Raw genomic sequence first — 19428 nt, forward strand, 5'->3', positions numbered from 1 at the left:
TTGCTGTTGCCCACCACACTTACATGAAATCATGAAACAGGATGTAATCTTTTTATAGTCGCAAAGTTTCCACAAATGGCTAAGTTAGTTCATTGTCCAATAAACAAAACCATGAAACATTCATATGAATAACCTCTAGGTTGGGAGAGGCACGGCGAAAACTTAATAAGTTTCTAAAAATTTTGGTAAATTGAAAAATCTAAAAAATGTAATTAGAATGTTAGGATCCTTTTCTTTTCTTTTCTTTTTTTTTTTTTTTTTTTGCGAAAAATAACTAATTTGAAGAACATTTTCCTAAAAATATCATTTGTATCACCTACAAAATAAATGAATGAAAAATCTTTTCATTGTTTACAAAAACATTTAGACATAAAATGTTGATGATAATGAAAATATTTTTTATTAACTAATTATTTTAAGCTATTAAATCGGTCATTTTTAAGAAAATGTTTTTCAAATCAATATTTTTTTGCGAAATAAATGGGCCTTTAGTGATATCTAATAATTGAAGCTTGTAAAGACCCTAGCGCCTAAGAGTTTTGAGTTCTATGGCCTAGTTAGGAGGTCAAGAAACATGAAGGGGCTGTTTGGTAACTATCCAAACAATACTCGATTTTGATTTTTTATTCCCAGGAGTAATTTTGAAACGAATCGCATTTTGTAAAATTTTTGTTCCCGGAACAAATTTCTATTTTTTGTTCGCCAAAGTAGATTTGGAACGAGAATCAAGAATATAAAAAAAAATTGATTCTTGTTACGAAAACAAATCTAAAAATCAAAACCAACTCTTCTTCTTCTTCTTCTTCTTCTTCTTCTTCTTCTCTTTTCTTCTTTTTTATTGACTCGCCATGCGGTTCTTTGTCCGCCGCCATCCACCGCCGGTCGCCAGCAACCAGTTCGGCAAGCTCGCCGGAAGCTCACCAAGCCAGGGCGAGGTCTAGTGAGCTCACCGGAGGCAAGCCCAGCCACCGGCGAGGCTCACCCAGCCCCACCTAGCCCCGGTGAGGCTCGCCTAGCCCCGCCTAGCCACCGACAAGCCTCGCAATTTGGAGAGGCCATGCCTCGCCGGGGGCCGGCGAGCCTCCCTAGCCCCGACGAGCCTCACCCAACCCCACCGATGGCGGAGTCGACCTCGCCCGGCCACTGACGAGGTCGGCTTGGCCATCGGCGAGGCTCGGCCCGACGAGGACCGGCGATCGGCCACTTGAAGAAGAAGAAGAAGAAGAAGAAGAAGAAGAAGAATATGAGAGAAAGGGGAAAAAAAGAAGAAGGAAAAAGTAAAATATATATATATATTTTTTTATTTAAAAATTAAAATAAATTGATTTGGAACAAAATCAATGAGTACGATACCAAACGCAATTCTATTTTAGAATCAGAAATTTTAGATAGTTACCAAACAGTTTAAAATGTTTAGAAATTATTCCCGGGAACAAAATAAAAAAGAATCATCTTTTATCGAATCTGTTTTCGGGAACAAATTGTTATCAAACTTTAAAATTGATTTGAATATTAAATGGCCTTCAACATGCCTACAGTCCAAGGGGAAGACCCCTTACTTCAATGCCATAAAGGGTCAAAGTGCTACTCGTCTTAAAAAGTCAAAATTCTTAGCACAGAGATCCAAATTCAACAGTTTTGAAAGCCCACTAGGGTCCAATGAATAAAATTTGAAAATCACAAAATTAGTAAAATATTTCCTTTAAACGTCATAATCATATTTATTTCACATGACTAATCTAATCTAATTTGCAATTCGTTAGTGGTTGCCAGGTATAGCGTCATCACATGATAATGATATGGACACAAACGACAACAAAATCTAAGACCAAACTTTTATTTGATCACCTAATCTTTTCATAAATATTTATTATAGAATTGATAGAAGAATCACCCAAATGATGGTGAAGTCATGGAAAATGACAGGCTCAGCGAAGTTTAAGACCGAACTTTTATTTGATTGCCCAATCTTTTCTAAAAGACTTATTATAGAATTGATAGAAAAATCACCCAAATGATGGTGAAGTCATGGAAAATGATAGGCTCATGTAGATATTGATGGAAGTTTTTTTAGAATCAGTTTCATATGGTTGGAAATTAAATAAATGCAATCTCTTGCGTTGATCAATATGAAGGAAAGATAGCAAAGAAAGACCAAACTGAAAATCAATCTCTTTTTGTCCAATTAGTGATATTATGTTTATTGATCATGCACTTTATTGTAAAGCTTAAATTGAACATGTAACTGTAAAACTCACCATGTAGTCACTATTTACTTTCTGTGCTTGTTTAACTATTCCTCTACGTAACTTTTACTATCATCATCATCATCATCTGTTGGAAGATATGATTCCTGAGATCATACTCAATTATTGATAGATAGGAAATTATGTTTAATTTAGGATTAGAAAGATAGAGGAATATCTTTTTACCTTTATCAATTTCTTGCTTTCCTTTATTAATTCCTTGCACTGTAATTAAATACAGTTTGTACAGAACACAAAATATATTGAATATACAGAAAAGCTTCTTCCTCTCGATACTCTCCTTGGTCTTCTGACATGGTATCAGAGCACATGCCGATCCTGGCGTAGCTTTCATTTTTTCGAATTGCCTGCATTTCTTCGTCTGTTGTTGTTGCCACTGCAGAACAAAAACAGCATTCAGCAGGAATTCTCTTTCCTTTACCCTTTGTTACCAACCTACAATTCTAAAAGAACTTCTTCATTCATTCAATCTGATTGCCTTCAAGAACTGTACCCTGCAAAACAGTTATCAAAAGGAATTAGCCTCTCTTTAAATTTTTTTCTACAATGAGTATATCAGAAGCCCCTACCATTAGAACAGATGACATACCTTCAAGGGATGCGACGCCACAGAGTACACGCAACCAAGATTCGACTGTTGTGTCGACTATGGCAGAGCAACAACTCAGCCAAAGTCAGATCCAGCCCCCACACATGCCTTGGCAGAACTTACCGGCTCAGTTCAATCTGGGGCAGCCCTCTTCGGGCCATCCATACCAGTGGATGCCATACCCATGGATCCATGGGATAAACCCACACACATCACAGCCAGGCTACCAAGGCAATGTGCGGACCGACGGAGGCGCACCAACCAATATTGGGGCAGGCTCTACCTTCGGCCTGGAGTAGACGGGCGGATTAGGCGAATCGGGAGGAACGAATCCTTCCCCAAATTTTTTCAATGCGGGTCAAGAAAGCGGGTCGAATGTAGGGGCGAATACCTACTCGAATTTTTCACCTGGTTTTTTTCCTTACCAGATCTTTGCTGCCGGAGGACGACCGGAGCCCGACGATCCTCTCTACACGTCGAATGCCGACGGACCAGAGCTCAAGCTCATCGGTCGGCAGAATCGACGAGGCCCAAATAACTATTCGACCTGGTCGCGGAGCTCGGCGTGCCACAGTAACAAAAAAGATAAGGAAGGGTTTCTCGACGGAACCATTCCGGTCCCAACCGATGAGCGAATGGCCCGTTTTTGGAGAAAATGCAACCAGCTCGTCAAAACCTGGATCGGAAACTGTATCACATCCGAAGTCGCAGGGGGACTCCCCCCGACGGAAGATGCGAAAGAGATGTGGGACAATATTAAAGAAAGGTATGGGAAACTAGATCAGATCAAAATTTTCTCTATAACACAGCAGATTTCAGATCTGAAACAGGGAAATATGGGTATCGCGACGGTCTACAATAAACTGTCAGCACTGTGGAACGAATTGGAGTCGGCCGAAGAGAAGTTCGACTGGCCCGAACCCATTCTGCGACAGTACAAGACCATGCGCGAGAGAGAGAAAGCGATTAGGTTTCTCCTAATCTTGAACGAGACGTACCTTTCATTTCGGTCCCAGATTCTGACGATGGAACCCATGCCAAATATTGGCCGGATCTACCAGCTCGCCGTCCAAGAAGAAAGCCAACAGAAGACGGCGGCCTACGGAAGAGGAAGTGAGGCGATGGCTCTGGCCGCCGCCAGAGGTCATTTTCGCCCTCAACAGCGAAATGCTGGAATCACAGATAGAAAAGGGGCAAATGGGGGGTTCCGTAACCCTAACCCTAACCTTGGAGAACAGATCGACGGCCTTGATCTGGGGGACCAATCTGACGGTCCCTATTATTCGGCAGCTGGGCCATTCTCGGCAGGCCCACGGAACCGATTCGCTGGAGCAGACGGGCCGCGAGGAAGGGCCCAGCAGTGAGAAGTCAGTGGGTCGCGAGTTTTTCAGCCCACTGACTCAGAATTATATGGGCCTACTTCGGCCCAAATCTTTCAGCCCAACATCAAATTTCCTTCAATTGCCAAAAATAGCCAAAAAGGAAAAGGTAAATTGTACTGCGAATTTTGCAAACGTCCGCACCATACAATTGAGAATTGTTGGAAATTACATGGGAGACCGGAGAAAAGAAAAAGGGAAATCTTCACGGGTTTTCAGTATTGGGTCACCGGCGAGAAATCAATTTCACATGAGCAGTATCAGGAGTTGATGGAGGCTTTGAAAAGGCTAGATGCATCAGATAAAGCCGGGAGTTTCACAGGTACATCTTATCGCTTGAATTCAATCTCAAAGACTGCATGGACTATAGATTTAGGTGCCAGTGATCACATAGCCTATGATAAGGGATTTTTTTCAAAGATCAAGAAATTATCTTTTCCTATATTAGTACAGCTTCCAAATGGAAACTCCACACAAGTTGTCATGACTGGCACTGTGACTCTTAGTCCCCTAATCACACTTCAAAATGTGCTTTATGTACCTGACTTCCAATTCAACCTCATATCAGTTAATCGAGCTTCTGAGGAAAATTCATGTCATGTTCTATTCACTCCAGATAATTGTTTCTTTCAGGCTCTTTCGACTAGCAAAATGATGGGCTTGGGTAAAGCTTATCAAGGACTCTATTTTTGGATAAATTTCCCCAGCAGTTTTAAATTATCGTTTGTTGAATTCAATAAATCATTGTGTAACTATGTTATCAATGACAAAAATTCTCTTTATCATAAAAGATTGGGACATAGTGCCTCATTCCCTTGTCCCCACTGCCCTATCTGCCCTTTGGCAAAACAAACACGTGCTCCTTTCCCAAATAGTAATTTCCGAGCAGATAGTGTTTTTTCACTAATCCATGCAGATGTTTGGGGGCCCTATCATACAGAGCATCATGATGGGTCACGATTTTTCCTCACAATTGTTGATGATTTCTCTCGTGCGACATGGATATTCCTCATGCAGTCCAAGAATCAGGTTTTTTCTCACCTGAGAACTTTTCTTAGCTTATCCAAAACTCAATTTGGGAGGATAGTCCGTCGCATTAGAACTGATAATGGAAGAGAGTTTTTCAATGGTGAGTGTGCTTCCTTATTTTCACTAAATGGAATCTTGCATGAGAGCTCTTGCACTTATATACCACAGCAAAATGGTGTTGTTGAAAGGAAACATCGTCACCTCTTGGAAGTAGCACGTGCCCTCAAGTTTCAAGCGTCTATTCCTGAAAAATTTTGGAGAGATTATGTGATTACTGCAGCATATTTGATTAATCGAATGCCATCACGGATTCTGAATGGAAAAACACCATTTGAAATGTTATATGGCAAGAAACCGAATTTGAACCATCTCAGGGTTTTTGGATGTTTATGTTATGCCACTACAGTCGGACACAAGGATAAGATGGCACCACGTGCCAGTGAATGCGTATTCATGGGATATCCCACCTTAAAAAAGGGGTATCGGATTTATGCACCATCCACAGGGGAATTCTTTATCAGTAGAGATGTTGTCTTTCATGAGAATATTTTTCCTTTCCGAGCTCTTAATTCTTCACCCGAAGATGAAAAGACAAGGAATTCAACTTTCCTATTAGAAGAAGATGTGCTTTCGGGCGACACATTTATTGCTACTCCTCTACCAAGACCAACTGGTGGATCATCTGCATTACCCGTTGAGACATCTACAAATCACTCAACTGGAGAGTCCCATGTCGAAGAATCAACACAGTTAAATGAACTCCCAGAACCAAGCCCTGCTGAAGAAGATTCTTTAATATCACAAGAACCTCTACGGCGTTCTAAACGAGCAGCTCATCCACCAGCTTGGACAAGGGATTACATTTGTGGTTCCTCGAAGTTGCCAGGTACTCGCTATCCCATATCGTCTTACCTCTCATTTGATAGGCTATCACCAGAACATTTATGTTGCATGAGCCGCATTTCTGAAGAAAGAGAGCCGTCTAATTATAATGAGGCCAAAGATGATCCCCGTTGGCAAAAGGCCATGGAGGCCGAGCTACATGCCCCGAACGAAAATCATACAGGATATTGTAGCATTGCCTACTCATCGCAAACCCATAGGCTGTAAATGGGTTTACAAGATCAAATACAGGGCAGATGGTTCTGTGGAGCGATATAAGGCTAGGTTGGTGGCCAAAGGCTTCACTCAGCGAGAAGGTTTTGACTATCACGAAACCTTTTCACCTGTTGCAAAGGATGTCACTATTCGATCCTTTCTATCCGTTGCTGCTTTTCGTGACTGGTCACTGCACCAAATGGATGTGCATAACGCTTTTTTACATGGAGATCTGGATGAAGAAATCTACATGGATCTTCCACCGGGATTACGGAGACAGGGGGAGTCTAAGGTATGTCGTCTCCGTAAATCTCTTTATGAATTGAAGCAAGCCTCTAGACAATGGTATGCCAAGTTCACCAATGCTCTTATGGCGGCTGGATTCAAACAGTCCAAGTATGACTATGCCCTATTCACCTGGACAAAAGGTATGTCATCTATTTACCTGATGATTTATGTTGATAACATACTTATCATGGGAAATGATAATTTTGCTGTAAAGAAGCTTAAAGAGTATCTGCATTCCACCTTTCATATCAAAGATTTAGGGCCACCTAAGTATTTTCTTGGAATTGAGATAGCTCATTCGGATAAGGGAATCTCTCTCAGTCAGAGGAAATTCATAATGGAAATCATATCAGAAACAGGATTATCAGGTTGTAGACCAACCATCATTCCCATTGAACAAAATGCCAAATTGACATCTGTCGAATATGATACTGGCACATCTTCCTCTTCTGATGATCCATTGTTAAAAGATCCATCGGGGTACCAGAGACTGGTAGGGAAACTCATATATCTCACTATGACTAGGCCAGATATTTGCTATGCAGTGTAGACACTCAGCCAGTTTATGCATAGTCCGAAGCAATCTCACATGAATGCAGCCTTGAAAATTGTGAGATATTTGAAGACATGTCCAGGGTTGGGGATACTCCTTTCTCGGAAGTGCAACATGAAGATGACAGCTTATTGCGATGCAGATTATGCCACATGCCCTATGAGTAGGAGATCCATTACTGGATTCTGCATCAAATTTGGGGAATCATTACTCTCGTGGAAAACGAAGAAGCAATCTACTGTATCTCTATCTTCAGCCGAAGCGGAGTATAGATCCATGGCCAAGACTGTCTGTGAAATAGTTTGGCTAAGGGGTTTACTTCAAGACCTCGGAGCACGAGTCGAAGGACCAACTACACTCTTTTGTGACAATGACTCGGCACTCAAACTCGCAGGTAATCCTGTATTGCATGAGAGGACAAAACACATAGAAGTTGATTGTCATTTCACTCGAGAGAAAATCCAAGAAGGAGTGATCGAAACAAAGGGCATCAGGACTTCAAAGCAACCAGCAGACATATTTACTAAGCCACTCTGTCAAAGACAACATGCATATCTTCTAAGCAAGCTTGGTGTCTTGGACATCTACAAGCCACCAGCTTGAGGGGGAGTGTTGGAAGATATGATTCCTGAGATCATACTCAATTATCGATAGATAGGAAATTATGTTTAATTTAGGATTAGAAAGATAGAGGAATATCTTTTTACCTTTATCAATTTCTTGCTTTCCTTTATTAATTCCTTGCACTGTAATTAAATACAGTTTGTACATAACACAAAATATACTGAATATACAGAAAAGCTTCTTCCTCTCGATACTCTCCTTGGTCTTCTGACATCATCATCTGAATTTGCATCCAGAGATGGCTAATTAGCTAATTTAACATCTACAATAGAATCAATCTAAAACGACATCAATAGAGAGTGGGTATTTTCTTAACGTTGTAATACAAGGTTATGTCCTCGGATAAGAGTACTCACGAGTTAGACCACTTGAATACGTGCAAGTTTTCACCCCGCGATCTTTCACGACATCAGCCACGCATTATCATTTGCAAGTTCAGAAGATTGAATCATACGCAGACACGTGTCTATTCGCAATCGTTCGTCACATATTGTGTTGTCGGAAAAAAGTTGGAGTATCCATTTGACATAGTTTGGCTACTTCTATTTTTTGTTCTCGAAGAAAATTAGGAAAGAAGCCTGCTATTGAGGAGGCATACGTACATCTACCCAAGATTCAAGAGGCTTTTGCCTGCCTACTCGAAGAATATCACTACATACAAAGACATTACTTACAATCAAAGAAAATCTATTTTATTGCATCCATTATTAAGACCATCTTTAAAAAGCATTATCTTTCATTATTTCAAGCTTATTCCCTAGAAAATTTAGGTAACGACATCAAATAATTAAGAAAAGTGCCGTCCATGGTTTTCACTCTTTCAGCACATATTGTATTGCTCAACAAAAAATAAATATTTTTATCGTCAGCATCCCTACAAAACCCATGGATAAGCACCACGTGTGATGTCCACGATGTAATCTGAAAAGTATACGAGAATAATGTAAAATATATGTACCTGTCGTTAGCATTTCGATTAAGACTTTAGGTAATCAAAAAGTGGTACGTATCTAAATGCAATCCTATATAATTATTACTTATTCTTGCGCCCACAGTAAGCCCCGATTGATATATTTTGTTTCTATGCGTCTCTCGTCTCTCTAATTCATATGCTGCTCCGAGGGTTAGATGACGCAGAGACGTGGAACGACGTTGGAACACATCCATTGCTCATAAGTCTTGCGTAGTCCGAAATTAATATAATCTCTCCACTTAGGTTTGTGCATCGAATTAAATTTGACAGTCAGATGATGGGATGAGATATCCGTGTCGAGAACGGCGGCTCAAGTGCCAAGAAATGCTCGTCTGGCCTTGTTTCTGAGAGACGCATTAATGGTGACAAGATGAAATGTTTGTTTGTTTGTTTGTTTTTTTTTTTAGCATAAAACCAATCTATAATTTTTTGTACTTTGCAACACACTATATGTTCAATAGCGAATATACTTCCTTCATCTACAAGCGCCAAAAAAAACCCTCTTCGGACCTCGCCTCTAGGAGAAATCATCTTAATTGCTAATGAGGTGAGATCGATCATTCATGTGTCGTAAAGTCTGATCGGTTCATTCTAAAGTATGCTGTTTCTAATCAATGACACATGATACATATATGCTCTACTGGTATAGAGAGGCTACTTTATGATACATGCATATACGGTATGCCTTCTTGATATGCGCAGCCTCAGTTGTCTGGCACTAAATTTTTATACTATACTTTTCAACTTTATATGCCGCCTTTGAATTTCTCTTATTATAACCATGCTCTTATCTAGTTCATTTAGATAACTCATGTACCATCTTCCTATTGGCCAAGACCATATATTATCGACGTCATTCTAAAATGTTATGTTGCGAATTTCCTCTTCGTATGAAGTCAGCCTCCATAATTTAATACAAGGACAGCTACAGGGAAGACCCTTTAAGAAGCTCTCTCCAAGGAGCTTGCAGTGTATGAAACAATTCAGCTGATCATATGGCTAAAATTCATCCAAAAGCGACGCTTGATCTCCCATCCCTGGCGACCTCTCACAATCGCAAGGCCACTAAACGGGAGGTCTTTACCGTGTGGATGAAGTCATTGATCATGAACAGCAAGGGATGTACTGTGTTCGACTCGAGCGGCGGGATCGTTTACAGGGTAGATAACTACGACTGCGAGCGAAGCAGCGAGGTCTATTTGATGGACTGCGGAGGGAAGGTCGTGTTCACCATTCTTAAGAAGGTAAGGAAAGATCACGCGCGCAAACATCGCCTCAAATTCTCACTTCAAGTGTCTAGAGTCGGCATGTTTGTGGCCTCAATCTCGAAATTAGGTAACACCTTACGAAGACTTCGATAGATATGAAAAAGAAGTCTAGCTAGAACGAGTCGAATCACGTCGGTTCCCTATTAATCGCGCACATGTTTTATTGTTCTGTGAAGAAATGTAGCTTGCTCAAGACATGGAAGGGCTATGGATCGATTGGCTTGGAGGAGAGAAGGACGCTGTTTCAAGTCAAGAAGTCATTGAGCTTTAAGAGGAGAGAGTCGCTGTACGAGGTCACGGTCTGGACAGACACGCCCCGACCTAGCTACTACTTCATTCAAGGACATGGCACCTCCAGGTCTGCATGCAACATAACCAAGAGATTAGGCGGTCTCATGGCAGAGGTCTCTCTCTCTCTCTCTCTCTCTCTCACACACACACACACACACACAAAAAGATGGTATGAATATGAACTCAATCTCTACTTCGCCATTCAACAGGTGAAAGAGAAGCGATCAAGCTCGGGGGTTTCCCTGGGGGACGATGTCTTGACGATGAGCGTGGAACCAGAATTCGATCATTCGCTCGCCACGGGACTCCTCGTTGTTTATGGACTATTCAACCACAGTCTGTGACGTAACAGAATCGCCCTCATGCTCGTAGAGAGAGGGGATCGACGAGTGCACGCGTTCTGCTTTTACCAACATGTCTTAGAGAGTTCACTTCTGAAGCGACCAAGGTCTGCTGCCGAGTTCGGAAAATCAACTGTCGCCCTCTTGAAAATTACTAACTGGATCCAAGAAACCAGCAATTTCAGTTTGCGGGTTTTTGGGGATTTTCAGACATATAGGGCGCGCATGATAAAATTTCTACTTTTCTATTTCTCTATTCCCCGGAACAGGTTTGGAACAAAAATCCGTTTGATAATACAATTTGATTTTTCTATTTCTGGAACAAATTTCTATTCCAAAAATAGATTTAAAGAAAAAATCGGAAGCTAAAATTTTTAACTTCTCAATTTCTGACCAGAAATCAATTTCTGTTTCAGAAATTTTGTCATGCACACCCATAGGCTTCCGTTATTTGTACAGTTCAGTGAGAGAACACGGATCAAAGAGCAGGTCAAGCGTCATTTTCCCATGTCTGCAACTGTTCTTCATATTCAATAAGACTCTATTTCAAAGAAGGGTTTAAGCTCTGACATGATCGGCGGAAAATGGATAAAATAGCAAGTCATCGTTGACTTTGGCGAGACCGTTTCAAACTGATCTTGGACCACAGATAAAATATTCCCGTACATGATAACAGGACAGCTTCGTCATGAAGCAATTTCCATGTCTGCACACTTACCTACCTATGCGTTCATAAGCACAAAATGAACTACCAGAAGAAGACATTGCTGCTGTCATCAATGTAATTCCAGAGCTTCACGTTTCGAGTTCAAACTGGATGGAAGGACATTTGTTTTCAAGCTCGGATTCGAATTATCTACTCAAGGCAAACCAAATTCACTTAGCAATCTCAGTTTGATCAATGCTTTGACAAACACATGCTCAGTATTAAAGGATCCCGCTTATTTAAATACCCAATAGGATCTAGCCGAATTATCTAATATGCAAAATTCAACAAAGTGGCTTAGTATGCCTAACATTGTTGCCCTGTTATCGTGACTAAAAAAATCCTATCATCAATCTTATGCCCTAACTAATCTGCATCAAATGGATAGTCATTTGGCTAAAAGATCAAAATCTCCGAGCACGTTGTCTAAGTGGAAGTGCAATATTAAGCTCAACAAAGGAACCAAAATCTAGTAGCTAACCCTACTTCAGAATCAGTTCCATGTTAAATCACATGCAGGATGAAAATACCACCGTGCTGCAGTAACCTAAAGAAGGGATTACGTACATCATGCCGAGAGGATTCAACACCGACTCTTCGCACAGTAGTCATGTTATCTTGCCCTGCCTCCTCATTGGTAGAGGAATGAACTTTGGCACCTGTTCCAAGGACAGAACAAAGACGTTGAGTTTGCATGACCACAGTTTCAGCTCATCAAACATCGACAGCTTTCCTTATTCACAGGTATTGAGAAAAAAAATACAATAGGTGATCAAAAGTCAATGGCTCTTGAAAATTTGAAAAAAATATTGCTCTCCCCAATTGAACAGACAACAGAGAAATGTCAAAAGATGATAACCAAACATGATGCACACATTACAATGGGCAGATAAAGCTTCAAGAAATCATCGACAAGGAAACTCAAAACCAGCACTTGGGTGTAAGACGCTACAGAGAACCACGGAAACACAGTAGGCAGAGAACTTTTAGCATAGTAAAAGAACCAGGAAGTAGTAGTTTCAGCAACATAGGCAATTTTCAGTATCCACGAGTAAACAAACATGAGAGAGCTTGCAAAGTAGACGGCAGACATCTATAAACAATAAACTAATAACTCAACTGGACTCACCACTGACACCTAGCAACCTTTGCCCTTTCTTCAAGTGTGTCCATATAACAAATACACGTATGAAGAGATCAAAAAGAAGGGCAATCCTTGTGAATTAACTTTATTTTCACGGAGAGACTGATAATTTAAATGCAATCAGTGTATGACATCTGTGGTATACAAATAGCTTAGAGAACTTGATGGTGAATGAAGCAAATGTGACACGCAATCCATGTGATATCAGATTAACTTACTTTATTCGTTTACATGGAGAAACCTAGAATACTTTCACCAATCTGTTAACCGCCGTAGAAAAGCACCTTGCATTTAACCTGTGTACACAACCGTGGCTAAGGAGGATTCTCTCTCTCTCTCTCTCAAAATGACAAGCATAGAAAAGCCAATAAGTCCGGCTTCAACTGAGAATTTAAACAATGCTAGTGAGGTAACTGTCTTCTTTTTTGAGTTCCAGGCACTTACTATAGCACTGATGAAGAAACCTAGAATCTGAGGAAACAAGAATCACAAGATCTGTACCTTTGATCAGCCACAGTCACTCGACTTTATATCCGAAAGGAGAAAGAAAATTCATGTAAGCAAACAACTACACGAGCATGTGCATCGCTAATTCATTTGAAATATACAAGGAAGAGCCATAAGCAAACCAACCTGCATATCACAACCGAGCAACTAGAAATCTTCTCAACGTAGAAACTGCACTTAGGGCACCTGTTCCAACGCTTGCTCTTAGCCACCTTCATCAGCATTATGTCCTCCCTCTCTCTCTCCCCCTCATTCTACGCCTGAAACTCCCGACAATCCATCTCCGCATGCCACAGCACTCTACACTGTGCGCAGAATAATCTCCGGCAGTTTGGACACTCCGATTCCCTCACAGGCGCGCCACCTCTGTCTTTGATCAACAGCGCCGAGCAATCCTTAAACAGGCAGTAAAACCTGTCCTCCTCTAGAATCAGAGCTTCGCACAGCGCATTGCCCCAACGGTCAAACACCTCCGGAGGAGTATTAACCTACAGTACCCCGTCAACGGGGCAGCCTACTCGCATCACGTTGTCGTGAAGCTTCAAAGCTACGTACTTTGTGACGCAGATACGAAACAGCTCGCCACCCGTCCTCGTCTCAACACAAATTTCACGGGATTGAAGGCTTTGGATTCGACGACCGACCGGGTTCGGTGACCGAGGAGCCACTGTAGGGCTTCTTTCGCTTCTGCGAGGACGACGACCGAGTTCCGGCAGAAAGCGAGTCGAGGACTCGCACGTCGTCCTCGTTGAGGCTCTGGGACCTGGTTTGGAGAAGAGAAGCCGCGATTGCCTGGTAGAGGTCTCTGTCCTCGTTGTACTGCTCGACGGAAATGGCGTCGGACTTGGTTGCGGCGATCGGAGCTAAGCGCAATTCCGGCACGTCGTACCGGTCGACGTCGACGACCACGACCTCGGCTCCTTGCGTCGCCATTGATACTTCTTTCGAGGCCGCGGTGCGTCGGTCCAGTAAGCAGAGAACCAAAAACGGCTTATCGTTTCGCCTTAACTGGGTTCATAAATTATCTTAAATGAGGAAATTTAATTTAAATCAGGTATTAATGAAATTTTGGGATCTTATTGATAGGATTTAGAACTTTATTTACTGATTTTTTTTTTTAATTTATCTTCTAGCACAGATATAGCCTCTTTCAAAATCTTTCCATTTTAAGCTTTTTCGAGTTTTCTCTTTTATAAGCAATATATTAAGCATTTGGAGTTGAAAATTGCGTAACAAATAACAAGTCAACATAAATAAACAAATGTTGAATTATTATGAGAAAAGGGATTTAATGGTTGCAATATAACAAGGTTGATCTGCCACGCTTTTATATCAATATCGATTCGCTTCCATTAGTTTAGTTTCCTTTTATAAGTTCATTCTCCTATCTAACTCTCTAGGGCACCTGTTAGATAGGAGAATGAACTTTGACTCTCTTGTTGTTTTTGTGAAGTTTTGATGTAAATAAATATTTACAGAGGAGTTACGAAACTTCAACATAAACCAAAGATACGGAGAACAAGTGAATTAAGAAGATCCGTTTCAAATTTAAATTAGTTCATTCAAAATTGGGGTTCTTCTACTTCCTTATTATTTACTTATTTTTTAATTATTTTCCTCTCTTTTTTCAATTCCCTTCATCATTCCTTGATAAAATTCTTATTATATAATGAATTATACTAATACAACTAAAGAAGTAATAAATATAGATATTGAATAAACACACGTAGAATATAAAGAAATTCAAATATATAAATAAAAAAAACGAAAATATTCATGTACTTTTTTTGTTAATTTTATTTTTTATATTGGAATCCAAATATTATTTTATTTTTAATTATCATTTAAATGTTTTAGTTTAACAAGTTTATTATTTGAAAATAATTGCTTTTATGTTATGGATATAAAAATCATATCCACATTTATCCCACCCCTCTATATCCTTTTATATTGGATTTTATTCTATATTAGGTTGAAACCAAACAAGGGATAAGGTAAATTTTTATTGTATCCAACTTTTATCTTGGCTACCAAATGCAGCCAAAGTAAACTACATGAAGAAGACATTATTGCCACGGGTTCGAATTATTTACTTTAGTTAAACCAAATTCACTTAGTAATCTCAATCTAATCAATGATTTAACAAACACATTCAATACTCATGGATCTCGCTTATTTAAATACCAATAAGATCTTGTTGCATTATCTAGTATGCAAAATCCAACTAAACGCACTCACCCCGCGATGGACGAGTTGGTTTGCGCCTTGACCCCTCAGCCGAAAGGGTAGAGGTTCAAAACTTCTCACCCCCATTGCGCGACTTACCTGCGATGCCGTGGGAGGTGGGTCCCTGCGGCGCGGCCCTAGGTTTACATCGCTGGCCACTGGCTGTACGGCGGTTCCTGGGTCACCAAAAAAAAAAATCCAACTAAACGCCTTAATGTGCCTAAAATCGTTGCCATATTCTTGATGACTAAAGGGATCCATCTGTCGACCTCACGCCCTAACTAATCTGGGTCAGATGGATAGTCTTTTGGCTAAAAGATCAAAATCTCCAAAATCTCCAAGCCCATTCTATAAGTTAAAGTGCCAAATATAGTTAAAAAGGAACCCAAATCTAGTAACTAGCTATTTCAGATATAGTTTCATATTTCGATCAAATGATGTATATACCGCCGTGCTGCGGAAAAGCCTCAAGAAGAGATTATGTACATCGCGCCGAGGGGATTCAACGCTGTCTCTTTGTACAGTTCTCATGCTCCGACCCCCTGAGCTCCACATCGGTTTCAGAATTGAAGTCCTCACCTGTTACAATTGCAAGAACAGAACCGGGACATTGACCATGGTTTCAGTTTCAGCCACCATAGATTGACAGTTTCCCTTATTCACAGGTAGGTGATGACAAGTCAACGGCTCTTGAAAACTTCAAAAATATTGCACTCCCCAACTGAGCAGAAAACAGAAAAAAACTTAGATAACCAAACATGATGCGCACAATGGCAAGGAAACTCAAAGCCAGCACTTGGGTGTTAGACACTGGAGACAGAAGATAACACCACGATAAACTAACCATACAAAGAACCACAGAAACACAGTAGGCGGAGAAATTTAAAGTGTAAGCATAGTAAAAGCATCTGGAAGCAGTGGTTTCAGCAGCATGTGGCAACTTACACAATAAACAAGAGTAAACGAACATGAAAGAGTTTGCAAAGAAATGAGCTAATAATTCAATTGCGAGTCACCGCCACCACCTAAAGCAATTCGACCTTGAACGACATCTAGGGATTTAGCAACCTTTGCCTATTCTTCGAGTGTTTCCATATAAGAAACACAAGTTTGAAGAGATCGAAAAGAAGGGGAAAAGTGTGGAAAAAGTGTCAAAAAATTTATAAACCAATTGCATTGATATTAATTTAACCTAAAGATTCAGTTCTAAACTTTTCTTACACTTTTCCCCAAAAAGAAGGGTCACACTTTGTGAATTAACTTTACTTTGACAGAAAGACTGCCAATTCAAATGCAATCAGTGTTCATCTACTTACGGCATCTGTGGCATGCATATAGCTTAGAAAATTTGATGGTGAATGAGGCAAATGGGACACGTAACATAATGCATATCCATGGGATAACAGATTAACTTATTATCATCGTTCACATGGAGCTAACTTGGTACACTTTCACTAATCCATTGACCATCATTAACCTTTGTAGTTTTTGTCCCCTCTTTTTAACATCTTCCATTGAGCCTATGTTTGTAACTGTAGCTAAGGTGGAATCTATCTCTCTCTCTCTCTCTCTCTCTCTCTCTCTCTCAAGTAATCACACAGAAAAGCCCATCAAGTCCTATGCTGTGGCATGAACTGAGAATTTAAATGAATGCTAGCAATAACTGTCTTCTTACTTTAGTTCCAGGCATATACAATAGCACCGATGAAGAAACCGAGAATCAAGGAAATAAGAAATCATAAGATCTGTATCTTTGATTAGCCACCATCACTCAACTTTTTATCAAAAAGAAGAAGAAGAAAAAAATTATGAAAGCAGTCAACTACTCTTCTTTCTTTTCTTTTCTTTTTGGGGTCAGAAGCAGTTCACTATTTTTTTTTTCAACTACTTCAGCAATCCATCTTCATTAACATTGTGGAGATTCTGTTTCATCGCATCCATTAGTAAGACCACCTACAAATAGCATATCTTTAATTAGTTCAAGCTCATTCCCAAAAAAAGTTAGGCGATGACATCAAAGAATTAAGGAAAGTGCCGTACATGGCTTTCACTCTTTCAGCACAACTTTTTTTATTGTTATACGCAAAAAACCAAATATTCTATTGCCCATGCCCAACAAAACCCATGGATAAGCACCAGGTGTGATGTCCATGATTTAATTCAAAAAAATATACGAGAATAATGCAATAATTTATGTACTTATCGTGAGCATTTAGCTTAGAAAATTTGATGGTGAATGAGGCAAATGGGACACGTAACATAATGCATATCCATGGGATAACAGATTAACTTATTATCATCGTTCACATGGAGCTAACTTGGTACACTTTCACTAATCCATTGACCATCATTAACCTTTGTAGTTTTTTGTCCCCTCTTTTTAACATCTTCCATTGAGCCTATGTTTGTAACTGTAGCTAAGGTGGAATCTCTCTCTCTCTCTCTCTCTCTCTCTCTCTCAATCTCAAGTAATCACACATAGAAAAGCCCATCAAGTCCTATGCTGTGGCATGAACTGAGAATTTAAATGAAGGCTAGCAAGGTAACTGTCTTCTTACGTTAGTTCCAGGCATATACAATAGCACCGATGAAGAAACCGAGAATCAAGGAAATAAGAAATCATAAGATCTGTATCTTTGATTAGCCGCCATCACTCAACTTTTTATCAAAAAAGAAGAAGAAAAAAAATTATGAAAGCAGTCAACTACTCTTCTTTCTTTTCTTTTCTTTTTGGGGTCTGAAGCAGTTCACTATTTTTTTTTTCAACTACTTCAGCAATCCATCTTCATCAACATTGTGGAGATTCTGTTTCATCGCATCCATTACTAAGACCACCTACAAATAGCATATCTTTAATTAGTTCAAGCTCATTCCCAAAAAAAGTTGGGCGATGACGTCAAAGAATTAAGGAAAGTGCCGTACATGGCTTTCACTCTTTCAGCACAACTTTTTTTATTGTTAGACGCAAAAAACCAAATATTCTATTGCCCATGCCTAACAAAACCCATGGATAAGCACCAGGTGTGATGTCCATGATTTAATTCAAAAAATATACGAGAATAATGCAATAATTTATGTACTTATCGTGAGCATTTCAATAAGGACTTAATTGCTAACGAGGTGAGATCGATCATTTATGTTTGGTAAAGTCCAATTGGTTCCTACTTAATCATAACAAGAAATTTTGTTTTAAACCCTAAAGTATCTTGTCTCTGATCAATGACACGTGAGACATGATATACTTTCAACTGGTATAGAGAGGCTACTTTATAGTAGATGCATATATCCTATGCCTTCTTTATATGCATAGTCTCAGTCGCCTTCCACTAAAGTTGTATGCTATGCTTGTTCAACTTCATATGCCGTCTTTGAATTTCAATTATTATGACCATGCTCTTATCTAGTTCATTAAACTAATCATCGTAAAAGGTGGCCGTCATATAAGATAACTCGTGCACAATCTTCCTATATTTGGCCAAGAAATAAAACCATATCTTTTCGACGTGAATCGAAAATGTCATGTTGCGAATTTCCTCATCGTATGAAGTCAGCCTCCATTATTTACTACAAGGACAGCTTACAGGGAGCCCCTTTAAGAAGCTCTCTTCCGGGAGTTTGCAGTGAGTGCACGAAATAATTCAGCTGATCATATGGCGAAGATTCATCCAAAAGCAACGCTCGGTCTCCCCTCCCTGACGACCTCTCGCAATCGCAGAGCCATTAAACGCGAGGTCTTCACCATGTGGATGAAGTCATTGATCATGAATAGCAAGGGATGCACCGTGCTTGGCTTGAGTGGCGGAATTGTTTTTTGGGTAGATAACTACGACTGCAACCAAAGCAGCGAGGTCTATTTGATGGACCGCGGAGGAAAGGTTCTGTTCACCATTCTTAAGAAGGTAAGAAAAGATCATGCGCACGAACATCAGCTCTAATTCTCTCTTCAACTGTCTAGAGTCAGCATGTTTGCGCCTCTCTCTCGAAATTTGGTACCGCACTACAAAAACTTTGATAGATACAAAGATTACTAACCAGACCAGAGATATCAGCGATTCCAGTTTGCAGTTTTTTGGAATTTTCCAGTCATGGAGGCTTACGTGATTTGTACAGTTCAGTGAGAGAACACGGACCAGGGAGCAGGTCAA

The 19428-nt window shown here is 40.1% G+C and overlaps 1 protein-coding gene across 1 annotated transcript; it reads left to right on the top strand.

Annotated features, from left to right (window-relative positions):
- The first annotated feature begins 9795 nt into the window (after positions 1-9795).
- LOC104437954 (protein LURP-one-related 11) lies at positions 9796-10958 on the top strand. The gene is made up of 3 exons (XM_010051010.3): positions 9796-10044; positions 10245-10472; positions 10569-10958. The coding sequence occupies exons 1-3, from the start codon at positions 9796-9798 to the stop codon at positions 10701-10703; spliced, it is 612 nt and encodes a 203-aa protein (XP_010049312.3). The 3' UTR covers positions 10704-10958.
- Positions 10959-19428: the final 8470 nt, after the last annotated feature.

Source organism: Eucalyptus grandis, chromosome 3 (assembly GCF_016545825.1).
Source record: "Eucalyptus grandis isolate ANBG69807.140 chromosome 3, ASM1654582v1, whole genome shotgun sequence".
NCBI lineage: Eukaryota > Viridiplantae > Streptophyta > Magnoliopsida > Myrtales > Myrtaceae > Eucalyptus > Eucalyptus grandis.

Coding starts and splice junctions, on each gene's coding strand:
- LOC104437954 (XM_010051010.3), top strand. CDS start 9,796: ATGGCTAAAATTCATCCAAAAGCGACGCTTGATCTCCCATCCCTGGCG. Junction 10,045..10,244: donor TGTTCACCATTCTTAAGAAG/GTAAGGAAAGAT, acceptor TGTTCTGTGAAG/AAATGTAGCTTGCTCAAGAC. Junction 10,473..10,568: donor TAGGCGGTCTCATGGCAGAG/GTCTCTCTCTCT, acceptor GCCATTCAACAG/GTGAAAGAGAAGCGATCAAG.